Source organism: Toxotes jaculatrix, chromosome 17, assembly GCF_017976425.1.
Source record: "Toxotes jaculatrix isolate fToxJac2 chromosome 17, fToxJac2.pri, whole genome shotgun sequence".
NCBI classification, from domain to species: domain Eukaryota; kingdom Metazoa; phylum Chordata; class Actinopteri; family Toxotidae; genus Toxotes; species Toxotes jaculatrix.
In genome coordinates, this window is record NC_054410.1 from 15,896,085 (window position 1) to 15,917,236 (window position 21,152).

Sequence of the window (21,152 nt, forward strand, 5' to 3'; positions counted from 1 at the left end):
CCTTCAGAGCGGTGGAGAAAAACAGTCTGGCAGTACCACTGAAAGAGCCTGGCACTGCCTAAAATTTCCCAAAGGCATTGGTTTAATAGGAAATCAACCCAAGATGCTACAGTTTCACCTGGTGTTGTGCTGCTCTGCAAGTTAAAGATAGTAAAGTCCCTGTGGCACATATTTGCAGTGCCATGTAAGTAATTAATTATTTGAGAGATTGGTACAATGGCTCCTTCAGGGGTTGAACATATGACCTCTCTGTTATGAGCTTTTCATCCATCAGGTCACCCCAAGGCATCCTGGTTCCCATTTTGAAGTATCCCTTTTTTTCTATTCGTCCTCACCCTCTCTCTGCCTCTGCCTGTCCCCTGCCCCACCCCGGAGGAAGACAAATAGACAGTTTTCCCCAAGACCAGACAGACAGCTCACACTGCTTTCAAGGTCCTCTTAGGTAACATCTTCCACATGTTGGACAAAACTCCTTCTTCCTAAGTAAATAATTTTGCCTTATTTGTGTATAATATCCACATTTAGGACATTCATCTAAGCATTCCCTGTGACACCTTCTCTGTCCTCCTCCTGAGTCATTTCAGGATGGTATAATTCTGTCCTTCTCAAGGCTTCTGTATTGGCCACCATCCACTGTTAGCCACAAGGGATGGCTTTGTGCGAGCCCCTCTCTTCCAGTTCTCGCCTACATGGATTTCACAGAGAGGGTCACTCAAAATGAGTGGCACTCAAAACAATGAGATCAGTGTTGAAGTATGCTGACGTCATGACAGCTTAATAGAGCTGGCTAAACAAAGTGCTTTGTCATGGAGCTTTTTCCTGCGGGGTGTGTGGCTGATGACAGCACAAATTTGACCAGTGGAAATGAACTCTGTAATCAAAACCAAGCCCTTTGGTCAATGTGGGAGTAAAGAAAAAAAAAGAAGGAAAACACAGCTAAGAAAAAGAAATTCCCTTTCCCTCAAATTCTCGTGCTCACCGATATGTAAACAAAGATCCACTATTCAAGTCATGAATTCAAAATTGAAAATGTGTTCATTTGTAAAGGTCACAGTATGAGCCAAAGTCCTCTTGTGCAACCTAGTGCACACGTCCATGTAGTCTGCAATAAATATCCCTGTTGAATAAGAACACACCCGGCACCGAGGACCTCACTGCTGCCAGGAAAGTAAAGAAAGCAACATTAAGGAACAAGAACTCCTCTCTTGCTATTGTGACAAACACAATAGCTTGGATGTCTCTGTGGGTTCAAACTGCTTTCAGAGAGAAGTCCAATTCAGGTTGAGCCAAGCATGGACACGATCAAAGACTGCAACTGTGCTGTTTTCATCTTGGTGCACAAAAAGCTGAATACAAAACAAACTGCTTTTTAGACACCACAAAAATGAATTAATTAATAAAAAAAATTTATAGACAGATAGTCCAGTTCAGAGGCTACTGTGAACTATTTTATCCAGTACACCATGTTGGGATAAACTCCACACTTTAATTTAATGCCCAACCAGGTAAACTCTCCTCACTGTTTACATGTTGTACTGGTTTTGCAGCCACAAGTGGAGCTGACAAAAATCCAGGGACATTCTCAGAGATAATGACGGCCAACAGTCAGCAGCAATTATTAACAGGTAGAGTAATACAATATCTGAAGTTCATTATAAAATACTCCCCATATGTCTTATAAAACACTGTAAAACAATAAATCATATGTCCCAAACAGGCCAAGATGTAAAGGCATATGGCTGTCAAAGTCTGTTCCAAGCTATTCCTTAAGTTTTCTAGGTTTACAAGCGTCCCCCACCCATTTCCACCTCACTGCCTTCATGGGCGGTAAAGCCACCCTAACCTACAGTCTGTGCCAAAAAAAAAAAAATTACATCAAGTGCCACATTTCCGTCTTTTCCCCTCTAACCACAGCCCATATATTCAACCAACCTTGCAAAGTAAAAGAACAACTTCCTTAATTCTGATGTAGTCGCCTGTGAGAAACACCAGATGCTATATTCTTGGAGGGACAGGGTGTTGAAAAACTATAACTACTAATTAACAATACAATTTCACGAAATGTGCATTCCTAGATCTCTAAGGTTTCTTACCTCTGGAAAAGAAGCTAACACAATAATAAATTTGTCTATTCTGCAGTACCCACTTGCTGAGCCCACAGCCTCAAAGCATGCTTCACATTTCACATTTTGACGGACACTGGCTATATAAATAATTCTACCATGCTTCAAAGGTTTCAAATTAGCAATGTGTGACCCTTACCTTCTAAAGTGGTTCCTGTGCCCAAAAGAGGATCACCCATCCCAGAAGAATAACGAGCACTAACAAACAGTTCATATTCAGTGGCTGGTTGGAGGTTCTTCAGCACAGCCTGGGTAGTATCTCCTTTGACAGATATCTCCTTCTTCTCGCCACCCTCAGCAGGTTTGAAGGCAATACGGTACTGAACGACATTTCCAGGAGCAGCCTGCCATGCCAGTTTCATTGTAGAGATGGTCTCATCAAAGACACGGAGGTCACGAGGGGAGCCACGGACTGACAGGATAAAACAAAAAACAGATCAGACACAAGCTAATTCCAAGTTTCACTTAGATGTTTGCCACTTGCTGTTAACAAACTACTTCCTAATGACCAGTAACTTGTCTGACTCACCTTCCTTAGTGGTACCATCGACCTGCATCTCATCCCCTATGCCAGTAGCATACTCAGCAGACACAGACACACGATAGGTGGTAATGGGGAACAGTTCCTGGAGAACTATGTTTGTCTCTGGTCCGATGGTCTGAGCCTCCAGCGTCTCCCCAGTCCCACTCAGTGGAACGTAGGACAGGCGATACCTGATGACCGCACCTGGAGCAGCTTGCCATGACACCTTAAAACTGTTTGTTGTCTCCTCTGTAACTCGTAAGTTTCGTACAGTCCCTTGTTCTGAAAAGAGAAGAATATTATATAAACTACTACTACTACTACTAATATTCTCATTTTGATTACTTTAGCTGTATTGGGTCCAAATAAATTTTTCTTACCTTCAAGAGTGGTCTCTTCACCAGTCAATGGGAAACTGTCTCCTTTGTCGTACTGAGCAAAGACATTGACTTCGTAGGTAGTGAGGGGGTAAAGGTGGGGCAGAACAGCTGTGGTGGTATCACTAGGCACTGCCAGGGAAACGTAGTCTCCAGTGACATCTTCAGCCTTGCGGAAACGCACCAGGTAAGACATGACAGCGGCAGCGGGGGGCGTCCATGTGGTACGGAAACTTCTGGAGGTAATTTCAGAGAACTGCAAGTCTCTGGGTGGAAGCAGACCTGAAATAAAAGATTAATTGTTGATAAAGTCTGTCAGTAAAAGGCAGCATATGAGCAGCAATGAAAAGCAAAGCATTGTTATAACCTTGTTCAGCTGACAAGGTTTTAAAAAAAAAATTAAAACTCATGGACGCGTGGAATGGCACACTCACTAATTTGTGTGTGTATTGGGACTCCAGGCCTCAGCGTCAATAAGCATAGTGTGTGGTGTGATGTATGTTTGCCACTGTGAAGAACAGCCACAGCTTTATTTGAATCATAATTGTGGTCAAGTCAAAACAGCACTGTTGTTACAGTCACTGTAGTGTTTTCAAACTGTAAGTAATAACAAATGGTGTGATTGAGCTCATTCAAGAGGCACATTTGTGGTTTTGCATTATCTTCACTGGCAGGCTGTGGTGGAGTGAGTTGATTAGATTTTGGTTGTGCCTTGCCTGAGAGCAATTTACACTGTATTACAAGGCTGTGTTTTGCTTTTTCTGGATTGCTTTGGCTCTTTGCCACCAGCAGACAATCAGATAGTACAGTGTGTAATTAGGGCAGTATGGGCCAACATGAAGTTACAAACATACTTAGCAAATGGCAGTCGTCCAAAGCAGATGCCAAGATGTTATGGGCATATCATGTGGCTACACTTTGAGTAACACTTGTCAAAACATTTTATCCTCCTACGTACTTCTCTTTTTAATGTTGAGTAGCTCCTGTTCAATCCTCAGACAGATAGACTGAGTCAGCTCCTTGGAAATCCTCTGGAAGGCATCAAAGTCCTCCACCTCATAGACATGGGTGTCTGCTGGGGGATTAGCAATGGCCTCCAACTCAGACCGCACTGCATCCTTCACACCAACGGCAAAGATCTCCACATCAATATTCCTCAGGTTGGTGGCTGCATCCTTAAAAGAGTCTGATGACTTTCCATCTGTGATCAGGACCATGACGCGGGGAACATTTTGTCTTGCTCCACGGGCAGGGATAAAGATCTTCTCCCTGACGTAGGTCATGGCCTTGCCAGTGTTAGTGGAGCCTCCACGGTAGGGGAAGCCGCGCACGGCTTTGACAACAGCACTAATATCATGATGGGTGTTGAGGGCAAACTCAGTGTGTGGGTCACGACTGTACTGGACCAAGCTAATCTGGACCTTGTTGGGGCCGATGTCAAAGGAATTGACCAGAACCTCCAAGAAGGCACGGACTTTGGCAAAGTTTTGTAATCCAATACTGTATGAGCCATCAACCAGTAGGACGACATCAGCCTGCACATCCACTCCCAGAGAGCACTCTTGAAAAAGAACAGGAAATCATGGGTTAATTAAAGGCCTCAAGAAAATAAGTAGATAATAAGAAGTAATAAGAAAGTAGTCAAGAAAATCATCTTACCTGTTGACACCTTGACAGGCTGGGTCTTCTCCATTGCCATGATGGGTTCACTGGGAGTCAGACCTTTGAGAGCGTACAAGCTGATCTCATACTCGGTCTCAGGGGAAAGGTCACGGACATTGATGGATGTTTGCGTGTGTCCCATGTAAAGCTCTTGGCGTTTCATTCCAGTTAACATGGGAATGAGGGTGAGCTTGTAGCCTGTGATATCACCCAGGGAGGCATCCCATGTCACTCTCATTGACTTAGATGCAATTTCTGTGACCTGCAGATTAGAGGCTGGTTCCACCACTGAGGAAAAAAAATCAGAGGAAATGAGAAAATGTTGAGTAGGAGAATTAAACCATTTAGACTCTATTATTACGTGGGCTTTTAAGACGTAGCATCAAAATGCTGGAGCTATAGAAATCAATTTGTTGTAACTCATTAAATAAAGATCATTTGACTCACTTTCTTCTCCGCTGACCAGAGAACTGAGCTGGTCATCAACGCCAGAGCACACCTCCGTGATGATCTTTCTCTGTACCTCTTGGATCAGGTCAAAGTTGGGAACATTGTACACGTGTTTGTTGTAAGGTGTGGAGGCCATTTCCCTTAGCTCATCCTCATCTGCTCCTTTGATACCTGAGTGGGAAAATGTGAAGAAGAGCAATGTTAACTCATGTTTTGTCTCACTGTCTGCATTACAGATGTGGAAGAGTATTGTGTATGTTAGAAAAAACAACAGTGCCTGGCTTTTACCAGGTCAAATAACTCACAAAGAACAACCAATGGAAAATCAAAATGTTTCCAAGAACAGGCAGACTTTCACATGGTAGAGCACAATTCAGCGAAACACTGAATAATAAACCATACCTAGGACAAATATTTCCACTCCAATGTTCCTAAGTCTTTTAGCATGCTCCTCCACTGGGTCCTGGGATTTTCCATCAGTGATGATCATGGCTACCTTTGGAAAACCTTTTCTGGATCCAGCTGCCTCCGTGAAGATGTTTCTCAGCAGATAATCAATGGCATCACCTTCAGACAGAAATGTATTTATATATGTACATTTTTAAATATTTAAAGATATTTATATATATAATTTGTCTTGCATTCACAATATTACATCACCTACCATATTATTTGGTAAATTGGCTCACTTACAGAAGAGCACAAATCACTAATTTCCACCTATCCATCTTCGGACTGCCTTCTAATGAGAACCTTACCTGTCATAGTATTTCCTCCCTTGTATGGCAGAGAGTTGATGGCTTGGAGCAGGTCTCCTCTTCTGGTGTAACGGGTAAGAGGGAACTCTGTGCGGGTGTCTGTGCTGTACTGAACCACAGCAACCCGGGTCTTGTCCTCGCCAATGTCGAAGGCCCCTGCCAAGGCTCCGATGAAACTCCGGATGTGCTTAAAGTTTTCTCTGCCCACACTCCATGAGCCGTCCACCAGAAAAACCAAGTCTGCTATTGCACTGACCGAACACTCTAGAGACAGATATTGGAGAAATAAGACGGTCAGCCAGGAATAGAGGCATTTACAAATTATGTAACACACTTTGACTGATCCATATTAGGAAAAGTTTGGGTTTTACTAGTGGTTAATGAGGGGTGTAAAAACTAAAAGCACATCCACATCCATCCAAAATGTGCCAATGAATGTATGGCAGCAACAGCTTGGTCTTGGAACAATATTATATATATTCATTCATGCTGGCCCACTTCTTCTCCTGTCTGTCTAAATAAAATCAAACCCCTGACAGTTAGTTGGATGACTCAGATATATGTGTTCTGACATCAAAGGAGACATCAATCAATGCCAAATAGAGGACTGGTATAGCCATTCCAGCAGACAGAGTCAAAAATGCTTTATAGACTAAACATTCAGCAGAGGTTTCACCAGCAGTGTTCAATTTTATACTTTCAAATCCTACTGAGCTTTAAATCATAGATGAAGTTCTCTGGAACATTTAAGACACCTCTATTGAAATAACTGGCAGGGCTTATGTGGATGGATCTTAATCCTCATTCCCTTAGGTCTCATTGACTCTAAATTCTGTTACTCACATCTCATAAGCCTCCTTCTTAAAAGGCCATCTTTCTTTCTCAAAATTCCCTGACTTAATGTTGAAAATTATGGCATCAAAGGAGACGTTTATTCAAATAATTTGTGTGGCTGTGAAGGGCTGTCTAAGTGCTTAACCCTCAGTAAGGGTTTAGGAGGATCTGGAAGTGTGGGTACAGTTTCCAGTCATGAGGTGGAGGGGGCATGACATATGTGCCTGTCCTCCTGTCAGTGACCACAGATAGGTCTCGTGACATGAGCAGATGACAGTTTGAAAAGGAGACCTCTGATTAAGAACTGTGCCACATCTTTTGATGGTTTAGGGGGACAGCACTTGCTTCTAAGTTGCACAATGAATACGTCATTGCTTGACAACCCCCTCCTGCCCCCCCGCCCTCCATGACTCATAACAGAACCCCTGCCTCCTTTTTCCTTGATGTGCCGACTGGTTTCAATTAAAAGAGCCTTCCCAGTCACTGTCGGAACTCTGTCTGTTTACCAACTGTGACAGCCCTGACACAAGGTAATATGTACGCCTGACCAAATTATTCCGTGGAGAAAAAAACACTATGATGACAGTCTTGAGGGGAAAAAAACTATATTTAAAAAAAAATTGGAAAGCCGGCCCGGTTCAGATTGTGGTTGACGCCACAGTAAACATACTCACTGATTGCATCTGACTGTGGCCTCCTGACTCGTCCGGTGGTGTTACTGGACTGGACTGAAACACAGGAAACACTTGGTGAGTTAGCGCCGCACATTGCCGCCGCTGTCTCACTGTGTGCTTTTTCACAGCGGAAAATGGCAAGAAAATTAACACTTCGTAAAAGCTGGTCGACAGGATAAAAACCACATGCACACATATCTCTATGCTGCATTAACTATAAACAGTGAGCAATCCAAGAGTCAGTAAACAGATGTCAATCCCCCCCCCACTCTTCAACGTCTCATGTGGCTAGATGAAAATGCTAAACGGAATAAGCTGTACTCTTATTAAAGGAGGAATGTCATGTTGTAAGAGGTGATAATGTTTGGTATTAATGAACATCACTCTCACAATTTGATCTTCACACACTAGCAATGCTATATCATTACAAAAAAATATTAAAAGTTTAAACATTCATTCTCAATCTATATCAAACCCATGTGCATTATGTACTTACTGGTCAGTTGGCCAAAGATGGGAATGCTCTCCTCTGACCCATAATAGGAGTTTATGGACACTGAGTAGTCCAAGTCAGGGGTCAGGTCAGTGATTGAGGTCATACTGGTATAAGCATCAAGGGTAAAGTCTCTTACCGGTTCATCTAGGAGAGGAAATCAAGCAGTAAATCATCTGCTGGGGTACAGTGTGTGTATTTACTGTGTGTGTATATATTGAATGGCAGGTTCAGATCACTGACATAAGTGCTGACTCCATACTGACCTGCATCTGACACAACTTGTATTCTGAAGCCCTCTATCGTTGATGAGGGTCTTGCCCATGTCATTTCCACTGTGTTCTCATTTAGAATTTTAAATTTCAAGTCTGAGGGAGGTTCCACTGCAAATAAGAGATGAAGCAGTGTTAAATCACAAAAAAAAATCCATAAAGGTATGTATATAGATGAATGTATTCATGATCAAACAAAATGTAAGACATTTTCAATCAAGCATTCACAATCATCCCAACGACAAACACTTCATGACTGAAGTGGACTTTTTTTCGTTGTTGGGGACAGACACATAGCATTGACGTCCATTTGTGAGGGTGACAAGTAAAGAACACGTGACAACATTGAAAAAGTGTGAGAAGCCATTTTGGAGCAAAATGGCCTTTGTTTGAGTTGCCAAACCAAGGTGGCCAGCAACTCAAGCACTGGCATACACGTGTGTATGCCAACATGTGCACGACTCCACACAAACTTTACCAAAGTGCAAACACTGAGTGAACCATCCAACACATGCTGAGTGCAGTCATTTCAACGCATGCCCCCGACCACATACTAAACTTCTTTTTATGATGGAGTTGATCTCAGCATTACAAAAACACAACAGTGACTTCATTCTCAAGTTACTTGATTATACAATGGAATCAAGGTTGCCATAAAGTTGTCGAAGTAACTCTTGACAAAATTGAACACCATATGTTATATATACGTTGTATATAAACATATTTCAAAGACAAAAAGTGGTTTGTTGTTTATTTGGTTAAGACTCTTTGCACAAGTGAGTGGCACACATCCATTGCAAACCTTTTAAAAAGAATACACAATTCGTCGCCGGAGACTCTTGTGTACTTTTTCACTGGCAGCATAATGCATAAGAAGGCATGAGAGAACAAGATCACTCTAGGCACTCAAAAGACTGTTCAGATGTACTGTAATAGAGGAAATGTGTACATTAAAATAAACACAGGAAAACATATATAGTGTGACAAGGCCACGCGCCTTTACGTCGAGCTGACCTGATCACAGCGTCATGCATCATGTACATGAGAAAGTTGTTTGGTTGAACAACTTTGATCGACTGGATCGTAGTTTCCATGTACAGTTGGGACCACACAGACAGAGATGACAAACATATTTTAGAATGATATTCTTTCTGACAGCTTCCAGGCTGCCAGCTGAGAGCTAATGTTAAGTAGCGGAGGCGTGCTAACATTTAGTACTCATCATTTCCATGCATGAAGGTCATGTCAAAGCATTTTAAGAGCTGAATCAAAAAGTGCAAAAATTTCTCTTTGGTTAAGTTACCAACAGTCATTCAAAGTACAACAGAGTTAGATTAAATTTTGTGATGTCTTCATTAATTCATTAGTAATTAAACTAAACTCTTGATATGTTACATGCAACTCAAAAAAGTTAGGCTATTACAGACAAAACTAACACAACAAACAATTAAGAAACAGCAGATGGGTGAAATTAATTTTGTGAGTATGTTACAGTTGTTAATGAGGTTAGCAAGACGTTCCTTGCACTGACTTCAAGCTCTAGGCCACTAATCCACAGTGGTACCAGGAGTACCATTGCATGCAGAAGACTATAAGGTATCAGCTAAGAGCTTTGCCATGTGGGTGAATGCTAGCTGTAAAGTAGAATAAGAGTGCCGAGGGAGGCATGAATATCATTGTAAAATACACTTCGGAGGAGGAAGCCATAGCTTGGGACACACTGAATGCACAGGCAGATGACAAACAGGAGCCCACTAAATACTTAAACAGTGGGATTGGAGGATCACCAACCTGGCATATCAACACAAGGAGTCCCGATGGACCGTGTTCCCCCTGATTTCTCCACGAGTACTCATCTCCAACACCAAATGGTAAAGGGTACGGAAGTGTGTGTGTGTGTATGTGGGTAGGGTGTGGCTATGTATGTGTGTGTTGGTGTGTATGAGTGATGGGCAGTAAGTAGCAAAGCGATGGATGGTGGATTTAAAAATCCGGGGAAAAAAAACATTTAAGTCGATCTTCACTCGCACGATGCGCCTGTCACTCCTACGTTTCAGTTTGTTACAATTTCTTTGAGCATATATCCTTCTGGTGTCAAAATATACTTGAGGAACAAAGGTGGTTTTGTCAAAACAATCTCTGGTATGTTATTTGGACCTTGCGGTTGCTATTGTTATAGGAGCGTCTGTCCCATCAGTTCCTAATAAAGGACACTTCTGGCTCCCAGGGGCCGGAGTCTGGCTACTGTTCTGTTAGTAACCTCTGTCTTCAGCCAGCCAGCCAACTATCCTGGCCTGAGTCACTGCCAGGAGGAGAGACCAAGAAGAGGGGGAAAGAACACCGACTCTCCCAAAGAGGCAGGACAGATGCCAAAGTAATTCCACAACATGTGCTGACATTAAACATTACTGCATATTAACTTTCCATATGTATTGCAACTCAGCGTTTTTGTGAATGCCCGCAAAGAAGCTCGAGAAAGGCTCTTTGTCTTTGCGCTGTCTGAGGATTAATTTGCTATTCTCGTATTTCATCTTTCCATTCCGTTAGCGGAGATATGTGAGAATAGACGTTAGGCTCCTCTCACCCTGCCAGAGAGCTTTCAAAGGGGAAAAAATCAGAAGGTTTCCATACCATATTTCCATATTTGCCATTATTTGGCCTGAAATGTTTGCATATGAAATTACTTTGAGTCATATTCTGTCAAAACTACTGACAGATTGTTAACAGTCTGTCTTTGGCTCTTATACAGCAAAAAGTATTTGATTACTACAAAAACAGTAATAAAACAGTAAAATAAGCACAAATCAGAGTTGGAAAGTAACAAAGTTATTCAAGTTTGGTACTTAAATATCATTTTTATGTACTTGCATAGAGTTTCTACCAATAGAACTACAACACTGAATCCATAATAGGACACTGTAAAAAGCACAATTCTTACACTTTTAATACTGACAGTAAAAAGAAAATCATTATACTATGTTTTACACATTTTTAATGCTGAATACATGATTTAGATCACTATACTCAACTTCCACTATTGTACTGTTACTGTTGTTGCACAAGTAATTTAAGGCCTTAAAACACTGTATTTACTTACTCTTGTAACCACTCTAAAACCACTGCAGAGAGATTTACACAGGTTTACAAGATCCTACTCCAACCTCAGCATAATCATAATAACTTAAAAATTTGTGATCCAGCATTTCAGTGCCTAATTACCAAGGATACTGTCATGACTAGCCCCTAAGGGGGCTGTTCTTTGAACTCTTTTGTTTTGTTTGGATCTCTTTTGTGGACATTTGGACCTTTTCAGATTCTTGTTTAGTTTGTTAAGTTTTGTTCACTGTTCCTGTTTCATTTTGAAATCATGGCCCTTGTGTATCTTGTCTTGTTCTACTTCCTGTCTTTGTCTTGTTTCCCTCCTTTTGTGATTGTCTGCCCCGCCCTAATTGGTTTCACCTGTTGCCCATTGCCTGGTGTATTTAAGTCTCGTTATTTGCCTGTGTTCTTGTTGGTTCGTCTGTGTTCCATGACCGAGTCTGTTTCCTTGCCTGAGTCTGTGTCTTCCCCGTGTTTGTTCCCGTACCTGTGCCTTGCATTTTTTTCCCACCTCATGGGCTTACCTTGGTTTCCTCTGTTTGCATATAAGAACATTTTGTATTTTCGTTTGGTTTGGTTTCAGAGTATTTTTCTCCTGCGTGGATGATTTTTGGTTGTTTGAGTTTTGTTCCCTGGCCCTGGACACTTCCAGTGATTTTTGGTTCATTAAAAGACTTTTTAAGTTACTCCTAGCCTGTTTTGGGGGTTATTGCTTGTGGGTCCTGGCCTGATCCCTAGTCTTAGCATAACAGATTCTTCCGATCTTCAGATTTTTGCTTTGGAGAAAGTTCACAGAAAAGTATTGCAAATACCAACAAGCCTGTTAAAACATTTCTGGGGAAACAGTTAGCCATAAAATGAGTTTTGTTCTACTCTTAGTATCTGCCCTGCTGTTTAATAAAATGAATTAGAAATTGGAAATGAAAAACTTTAGCGTGGTTGGTTTCTCATATGTGCCAAATCCGAATGAGAAAATTGCCCCCTGAGGTATTGGTTTAGACTATCTAAATTACAGCCTAAATACAAGTAAAGTGGATCTGGATTTGGAATTTTCAAAGCCTGCAGAGGGTCTAGTAAGATAAATCTGGCATTATAAGCAGCAAATGAGGGATAAAAGCATGAAAATCACGAAGGAATCAGGCAGTAGTCTGAAACTCACAGTCAAATATACACAGGACATAATAACTTTATTCAGTTTATCAATACAAATAGTTCAATGTTTCAACGTGAAGACTCTCTGACACTAAAGTAAAAGATTAATCGCTGTAACATAAATAACCAATGGAGATAAGAGGTGAAAGAAGAGAAGGAGGAGATATAGAGAAAGAGTGATGTAGTGTATGTAAGTGGACTGAGGCCAGGTGGTTTCATTTACCTTGAGCATCTATGGTGGATAACAAGGCTGCAAGGAAGGCAGCCAAGGCCAGTGACAGCCCTATCTTCATGTTTGGCCTTACGGGGTCAGCAGCGCATCAATCAGTCTGAGGACAAAGAGATAAAAATGAGTCTAAGCTGCAAATCTACAGCTCATTTTGTCAGTGTGGTGGGACCATGCACCACATCTAGGGAGACAAATGTATGCCTAACTGACTGCTGCGCACAAATAGTCAGATTTAGACAGAGTATGAGCTGAAGAGGGGCCAGTCTGCACTTAATTATAAGTACATAGTGTTTAAAAGTAACATGCACAGTGGATCCAAATACTCCCATGAATTATATCTTTTTAATAAGGAGTCCAGACTGAAAGCCCTTATTATTCAGTCATTGCTTTCCATCACAAAAACTGCAAGCTCCATCTAGACTCCCTTACACAACAAGTGCCACACCTTGCTGCTGTAGGTATTCAGTAATGAGGGACTGAAAAAAAAAACACATGCTCATCTGGTTTGGCGTGGCTTTCATATGACTTATCTGGAAACCTGTTGCTTTCTAGCTGTCTCTGGCATATACAGCGTAGTCTTATCTATGGGTCACTCTCACTTTAGCCCTGCAGGGATCAGGACTGGGGGACCTTATAAGGATAACAAAAACTCAGTCTGCGATATTGCAGGTTACTTAAGGGTATTGGGCGATGTATTTGAATGCATAAAATATATTAGGGCATCTTCATTGCAGCAAAAATTAAATAAATAAAATCTGATAAATTTGTATCTCAAGTCTCAAAATTTCTTCCCTAACTCCTCTCTTTCTCCTTAACGCCATATATTTCTTTCTATGCCAAATTCAGTTACAGAAAGTAACTGAATTTGGGACAATGGTTTTTTACACAGACTCACCTGATACCATAAGCAGACTTAAATAGTCTTTCTGTAATCATTAGCTCCTCTGAAATGGAGTAACCACGTTTCTCATTTGACCAAAGGATAAGTAGAGCCCATACACACAGTGTAGTCTGAGCTCAGCTTCTGTGAATCCTTACCACAGGCTGTGCGCCCCGCCTGGTGCACAAGCAAGAAAACTGCAGCTACAGGGGCCGTAATTCCGCTCCTGGCCCCTTCTTCAGCCAAGGAGCTTATCAAAATTACTAAATTACACTTTAAACTGCATTTGAAACACTGCTTGGCCTTAATTTACAGCGATTCCTCTTTATTTCAAGATACTATTTAAAACCAGTGGTTTGTCTATAAATTTTCATTCAATTCGGTTCAGTAAAGTGACTGTGCGTCGATTCGCATCCTTAAAAAGTTTGTTATAAATGTTATTAAAAGTGATTTAGTTGATCTTAAAAGCGGTCATGCAAGGCACACAGCTCAAATTATTGCAGTAGCAAGCTGCGACTAAAGTGTCGAACTTCTCCCAATTAAAAAAAAAAAAAAAAAAAGATATAATTCATTTCTATTCTTAAAAAAAATTAACTCCTTTGCAATAAATAAAAAGTCAACCTACTCACCTAATAAACCCCCCAGAAATGAACCGACCAAATTTCAGAGCCTCCTGCTTGAAGCTTCCCCCGCTGGAAAGTAAGAGAGAACTTTCAGGAGCTGCGGCTGGACCCCTCTCTCCTCTCTCTGGCTACTGGAAGCTCCGCCAGCAGATGTCCAAGAAGGAAAAGCCTCTTTCCAAGTGGGAAGAATCTTTCCACCATCGGCTACTTAATAGGGGGGCAGTTCCCAACTCTCAATTTACCATCATATGGGCTTCTTACGAAACTTCTGCCCTGTCAGTTGATGTATGCCCTCCCCCCCACACTCCCCCCGCTGAGACCGATGCCCTGTTTGGAAATTACATTTTTCCCCCCTGCATTCCTTTGGTCTGTTGATTTAATGAGTTTCCAGTGCCAATGTGACTTCACAGCGGGGGCTCAGTTGGCCAGACAACTGAGCGGGGAAGTGTTTCATGTGCGCAACAGGGCAAACCTTAACCTATTTCTTATCTCAGATGTCAGTTCAAAATTAAAGTTGATTTTGATTTCTGATTTTTTTTTTCCACTTTGTAAAGACAACTCTGTTGGTATTAAAACATGGCTGCTCTCTCTTAACGTGTCCAAGATAGTTGAAGAAATAAACAAGCTTTATCACATGAGCCTGTTTATTTCAAACGTTTATTTATTATAAAGGTAAATGAACTTTTCTTGGTAATGGCGAAGTATTTCAGCAACAGTCACTACTCGGTGCCACAGTCAAAGCTCCTGACTGGTAGGTTTTTGGTGCCCCCTAGTGCTCAAAATAAAGATCTACACTATATAAGTGTTGAATTGGAGAAGGAAAAACAATTTAATTTGATTAAAAAATAAAATACGCCAGTAACAAAACAAGATTACAGTCTTCTACTAAACTCAATTTCTGGATAAAGAATGAGACATGGGTCTTTATTTCCAAAAAGTATATAAGCTCAGTATGAAGCTTGTGGCAAAAATTACCGAACATCTACAGCAGGTTTTAAAAAGTGACACAACTTTTATATTTGCAGTTCATGATCTGTGCAATCAATAAATGTTGATTTCAAGCATGAAACAAACTGATATTATTGATAGGAGAAATCATTTCCCAGATTATACATCTGCAGAACAGAGAGTTGATGTATTACAGACAGCATCTGCATAATTGTTTCATCTGAGAGTAAAGTCAGACAGTCCTGTTTACCTGTGCCTTCTTTGGTATTTCAGCAGTAAACAGCTCGTGTACCTGACACATCCACTCCCGTAAAGACATCACGCAAGTATTATGAATGTGACTGAGGTCTAGTGCAGGCTAATTAGCCTGAGTTCAAACAGCTCTTTATGATTCATCATCAAATTACAGTAATTTTAGGCCTGTGAAGGACTTTTAGCTGTGTGTGCTTCTGTTTCTGTAGTATCATAATTCTGTACAGTAATACAGTGTTTTTAAAAATCTTGAACAAACAAAAAAAAAAAAAAACTTTAAATATCTTTGTTTTAACATGAATCCTGTGAATACGCCATTTTAGTTTCAGTTTGCTGGCAAAGGCCATAATCCCTGGTTAACCATAGCAGTTAACAACACAATACAATACACTGCGCAATGAAGCAGCACTTGTGCTGGGATTTAGAAACAAGGGCAGGCCGTATGTCAACTATGGTTTCAGTGATTTCTAGCTCTATGCAAGGATCAGCAAAGCCTACCACACCACATTGGAACGCTGATTTTGCAATGGGTTTTTAATTAGTGGCTTGCAAGCATAATTAGTATGACTTCAGCCCAGGGCTACAGGCGAAGGTCATAGAAACACTGCAGGAGGAAAATCCCACTGATACTTATCTGTCAGGCTACGAAGAGGATGAGATGATAGAGTTTTCAAATCTCAAGTCAAACACATAAAATATAATTTTAAAAAATGTGTACATACTTAACTGTCTGTGGTCACTGCTGGTGAGGATCCTGGTAAAGACCAAATACTTAGCTGAAGATTTCTTAGTTTAAACAGTTATAATCTGACCATGGCAAACTGTGGATAATGGCAATGATTAATGCATGAAACATTATGAGAAAGTGGAACGACACAATACCCACCATGTGTTGTTAAGCAGCACAAAGTTAGGAAACTTTCTATGACAGTTCAGTAGAAAATGAACAATTTTGAACCAAGTGTGCAAAAAAGGGTTGATAGGGAAAATGCTGACACCTGCTGGTCAGTCCTCTGTATTGCAGTTGTTTGAAAGGTATAAACGAAAACACTTATTGCTGTCATATTTGATATTTTGTTCAGTATGGGTTACGTTATAAAAATTGTGAATGAATAGGTTTTACTTTAGAATCCAGTCAGCTGGGACTGTTATTACTAGTGAGTTATGATAACGTATCAGTAGTGATGTGGGAGCAGCTGCATGCAATAAAATCCCAAATGACACCAATACATTGACCAAGTTGTTTAATTGGACCCTACAAACTTTATAAAATTATTATCAAATTCAAACGTTTTACTAATCATTAATTAAACGAGAACATAATATAATAACAGAAGATGGAGACCTACAAGGAAAATCAAACAAATGTGACACTTTTAAAGTGCATATCATTTGGTCAACATCGAAGAACGTAAGATAATTTAACACTCAGGCCAAAATGTAAAAACAAAAGAATTTTTGTGCTCTAATCAGCCAGAGACGCTTCCCAGATTCTCAGATTCAAGAATACTGGATATAGTGGTATATAGTAACTATATATATATATATCTTTCAATATGTTAAAAAAAAAGAAAAAAAAGAACACACCTTATGACTGGCTCATTCTCCTTATACAACCAGTCACAGTGGAGGGCAGATAGCCACACTTTTGGTCTTATGGTCATGAATATTCAATAACCCTCCATGGGTAAAATATTTCTTGTCAAACATCGATGATTATCATAATTATCAGCAAGCGAGCAACGATTATCCAATCCTATATTTGAGGTCATCTCAAAAACCACAGAGGTATGTGAATAAAATATAATGGTACATTCATCAGCAGGACATATTACAGTACATAGTATGGACAAAAACTAAAATACATACATCCTTCGATAATTAAGCCATTTGCAAAGCACTGCTAAAATACAACACAGATACTTTGATAATGTATAGATAAATACAAGATAAAAAAAGACAAAGGCAAACAATGACAATCTCAGCAGCCAACTTGAAGCTATATGCACACAGACACAGACCCTAGCATGTCTCTTTTTTACCTTGCACATCCTACACAGAAACACAGCTTTTGATGAGACACTTAAGACGCTGCTGCCCTCCCACAAACGCACGACAGACATTTACAGAGACCAGTGTTTTTTCACGCTTACATCAACAAGCAGTCCAGAATGGACCCTGCAGGGCCCCCCCTCCTCACCCCCCCATGCATGCAGACACTAGGACAGGTAATACAAGACCTGCTTAGTTAGGAATATCTGCACTGTTGTTGCGGTTGTCATATTTGTGATGAATGATGAGCAGAACGACACCCAGGCAGAAGCAGATGGAGCCCACAGTGATGTAGGCGATGCCGAGGAAGGGGTTCTTTCCTCCCATCCAGGAGATGGTGCTCAGAATCATTCGCTTGCTACCATTGAAGCTGAGCACAGGGTAATCTGATTACAAGTGGTTAAAGAAAATCAATTGGAGCTTCTGGACTGAGAGAAATGCACATTTTACAAGAAGGCTTATAAATAATCTACATGCAAACTATTAATATACACAGCAAACTCGTGTTTACTGAATGATCGGTTAGGGCCACGCGATGCACACAAGTTCATATGAAATTAACTAATGTTCAAAGCTGCGTTCCAGGCATTACATGAGATCAAACTGTGTAAAACATCAACTTGAATAACTAATTTTGTGGGCCACACATTTTCAGTTTAGTTCTTCAGAGCTAGACTTGTTTGTAAGAAGTGGCAGAATGTATCTGCACACCTTTGTGAATCACAAGCTTCGTCGGCTGGGGTCTAATCAAAGACGATAGTTTACTGAGATATCTGGAGTAAATCCAGAACCTTCTCGACACTGGAGCATGAGCTGATATAAAATGAAAGGTTTATGGGTTTTACCCAGCACAGTTTTTAAGATAACTCTGTAAACCAGTTTTCTTTGTAAACACAGTACTGGAGCTGCAGTAGTGGTGTTTACTCATAAGCCAGTATTTGCTGGCAAACTGACAGCAAGCTGAATAAATATTTACTTGTTGTTACTTGATGTTGTTTTTAGGTGTTTTGTTGCTCACTAAGCTGTGATCTGTCATTCTCTGTAGACAGGATTTCTGAATTTATGTCAAATCTATGTGATTTATGATGATCTCAGATTATAAAATTCACACCAGCCAAAGGCTACCTCTAGTTCTGATTGCACGGTAGAGTTTCAGGCTACAATTCAAAGGATACTGTAAGTAATCTCCAAGACGTATTTCCCACTGGGCAGAGTGGCGGTCGTGCTAGACTTCTTCTGGATGATGCGATAGAGCTTGCGAAAGGTGGGCAAGGCAGCCGTGCGCATCCACACAATGAAGTCCTCATTGATAAAGCCGTTGTTATCAGGCTCTGATGGGTCCAGCTCATACACGGGCTTCCTCCAGTTCACCGGCTTAGCTGTGCCTGAGAAAGAGCAAGATAAGACCCAAGCTAGTCACTGCAATTCAAGTCTTTTAAGCGGGTTTAAGTGTTTTACGCCCAGTTTGCTAAAATCACCTTGGAAAGCTGGAGTAAGGTTGGCGTTTGCACCAGGATTCCTGAATTTGACATGCTTGTCTGTCCACCACGCAATGCCCTTCTTTACCAGAGGAATTGCATTTCTGGTGCCATTGGAATCAATGTGATACAGTTCCAGAGTGTCTGAAACAAAGAAGCATCATATTCAATATTGTTGCATTACAAGTGCAGAAAATAAGATGAACTTATGCAAACTGATGTCAGAGTTTTGTAAAATATGAAGTTGTTCATCATGTCTCACTTACCATTGAAAAGGCTGTTAGCTATGGCCCCACAAGGAGCAATGGGCTGTCCATCACTTATACGGTACGGCTCACATTCCTTGCTGGGGTTCTATAAACAACAGTGAAAGTTACATTGATGCAAGAGGCTTTTACTTACATCTCTGCACGATGTAAAAAAAAAACCCAACATATTCAAGCCTGTACCTTCAAAGCAGACTGGTCACCATTCAACTGGCTGTCATCCCTGGACTTCACATAGCGTCTGTGGTTCTGATAGAAGTTGGATAAGCCGTAGTACATAAAGACATTGTTCTGCAGGGGAGGAGAGGCTGTGTTATAGACTGCATATGTAACAAATATTGATCTCTATATTTTTTAGCTCTCACAGATATTTTTTTTTACCAGTTTCATCTTTACTGCACCTGAAAAATTCAACAGTGATAACTTATAACTCAAATATTAATTAATTATAACCCAAAGACTGAAAATACAACCATTAGCAATCAATAAAAGTCTTCTGTCAGTTACTGGACTGCATATTTTAAGGCCAAAACAATCAATAACAATGAAGGCTCCAAACAAACCTTGAGTGCAGCTTTCTTTGGACTCAGAATAGATCTTAAAAGGCACTCAGTGGTGCAGTGTTTTTTCCCTTTTATTGTGCAAGCAACATTATCAATTTTGAAGCTGAAGGCATGTATTATTCATGGTGTCCGCATACTGTAAGCTGGTGCACGTCCTCAGCTCACCTCAAATGGCTGCTCCAATGTGAAATTCACAGAGCAGAGACATGGCGTTGTGCTGTTCCAGCTGAAGTTATTGGCACAGCTGTAGCATGGACTGTGATTGTCCACACCAGTGTAATCAATCTGAAAAATGAGCAGCCAATTAGTTGGTTAGGTAAATTAATTACATTTCATTGTTCATAGTGTTCCATATCTGTATACACTTTTCAGTACACGTAGATAAAACAAAATCTGTGTTATTCCACTTCCCTGCGGCACATCCTATTTTCATGAAGGCTACATTATATTCAAATTTTTCAAAGATATTGGTTCAATAGTAAGCTTACACTGAAGACTGTAGTTTGTGCTGTTATTAAATTGTAAATATCCATACGGCTTAACACCTTTTCAGAACAGTCAACAAAAACTGAACACTATAACTTTTCATTACAGTACTAATGAATTAGACTGCATTAATTTTAGCTTAAGTTAGTTAATAAACTCACAACTGCGTTTAAAGGGTACTTTCAATATGGAGCATTCTTAAGTACTGCGAGCTACTAACAGGTCACGTGTTATTAGTGCTGCTTGTCGCAGCACTTATTTCAACAGGTTTACGGTACGTCGCTGTCTGTCGCCTGTGTTGTTACCTCACAATAACCTGAAACAGACTGTGTGGAAACGCTTACACGGACCTCGACGGGGGTGATTTAACAGCCAAAAAGAGTTTGAAGAGATGAGCTGGTTAAAAACAGGCAGACATTACTGTTACTGTACCTCGAACTCTTTGATGTTGTTTGATGTGACATACAGGCCGATGCCGATGGGGATGAAGATGAGCCCGATAACGAAGAAGGCTGGCAGCACGGTGCCAGCCGTCAGGATGGGCTGCCAGGCAGGTAGTCTCTGCTGCTTGAACGCTGTGTTGTCCGGCTTTTTACTTTTCGCAGCTACTGCTCCGCCGTGACTCGAAGCGCCCGAGTGGTGTCCGTCCTCTTCCTTAGCGTTGTAGCTTGACGCCATCATGGCTGCAGTCCGCTCCGTGCAAAATAATCCACTTTAGTTGGCAGATGACGGTTCCTCGGCAATAACCAGACGGTAAACAAGAGGCAAAACCTTGAGGTAAAGGGTGAAACTGTCAAAGGAGTGAAATTTCCACACTGTCTAATTCAAATATCTACTTCTTGTACTATCGATTATATGTGTCCGTTTAATCTCATCCCCGAGCAAGAAGCCGGAAGTTTCTGAGCCAATAGGGTGTTGAAACGTAGCAGTTACATCATCGCATAAACTAAAGACGCCC

At 40.9% G+C, this 21,152-nt stretch overlaps 2 protein-coding genes across 5 annotated transcripts in view; both read right to left on the reverse strand.

The window, feature by feature from the left end:
• The window catches only part of col12a1a (collagen, type XII, alpha 1a), a 55,943-nt gene extending 41,630 nt beyond the window's left edge, over positions 1-14,313 (reverse strand). For 3 of the 4 annotated variants that reach the window (XM_041060133.1, XM_041060131.1, XM_041060134.1), the window contains exons 1-13: positions 14,156-14,313; positions 12,641-12,746; positions 8,161-8,277; positions 7,898-8,041; positions 7,402-7,455; positions 5,894-6,157; positions 5,538-5,702; positions 5,133-5,306; positions 4,683-4,973; positions 3,982-4,584; positions 3,027-3,305; positions 2,653-2,928; positions 2,263-2,535 (exon numbers count right to left, since the gene is read on the reverse strand). In XM_041060133.1, the coding sequence (XP_040916067.1) occupies positions 2,263-2,535; positions 2,653-2,928; positions 3,027-3,305; positions 3,982-4,584; positions 4,683-4,973; positions 5,133-5,306; positions 5,538-5,702; positions 5,894-6,157; positions 7,402-7,455; positions 7,898-8,041; positions 8,161-8,277; positions 12,641-12,710 (2,710 nt within the window). In that variant the 5' untranslated portion in view covers positions 12,711-12,746; positions 14,156-14,313. The remainder of the gene's footprint in view (positions 1-2,262; positions 2,536-2,652; positions 2,929-3,026; positions 3,306-3,981; positions 4,585-4,682; positions 4,974-5,132; positions 5,307-5,537; positions 5,703-5,893; positions 6,158-7,401; positions 7,456-7,897; positions 8,042-8,160; positions 8,278-12,640; positions 12,747-14,155) is intronic. The other variant, XM_041060135.1, reaches the window with a different exon arrangement.
• Positions 14,314-16,578: 2,265 nt separating this feature from the next.
• LOC121197538 (cell cycle control protein 50A-like) lies at positions 16,579-21,097 on the reverse strand. Its single transcript, XM_041061190.1, has 7 exons — positions 20,627-21,097; positions 19,874-19,993; positions 19,329-19,436; positions 19,146-19,233; positions 18,880-19,023; positions 18,577-18,786; positions 16,579-17,787 (listed from the first exon to the last, which is right to left on the reverse strand). Exons 1-7 carry the CDS (start codon positions 20,873-20,875, stop codon positions 17,594-17,596), a joined length of 1,113 nt encoding a protein of 370 aa, XP_040917124.1. The 5' UTR covers positions 20,876-21,097; the 3' UTR covers positions 16,579-17,593.
• Between the last annotated feature and the right edge of the window lie 55 nt (positions 21,098-21,152).

Excerpts from the sequence above, each read along its gene's own strand:
- LOC121197538 (XM_041061190.1), bottom strand. The coding sequence starts at position 20,875 with ATGATGGCGTCAAGCTACAACGCTAAGGAAGAGGACGGACACCACTCG. Across the intron at positions 19,994-20,626 it reads ACAACATCAAAGAGTTCGAG|ATTGATTACACTGGTGTGGA; the intron begins GTACAGTAACAG and ends CTCATTTTTCAG. Across the intron at positions 19,234-19,328 it reads GTGACCAGTCTGCTTTGAAG|AACCCCAGCAAGGAATGTGA; the intron begins GTACAGGCTTGA and ends TGTTGTTTATAG.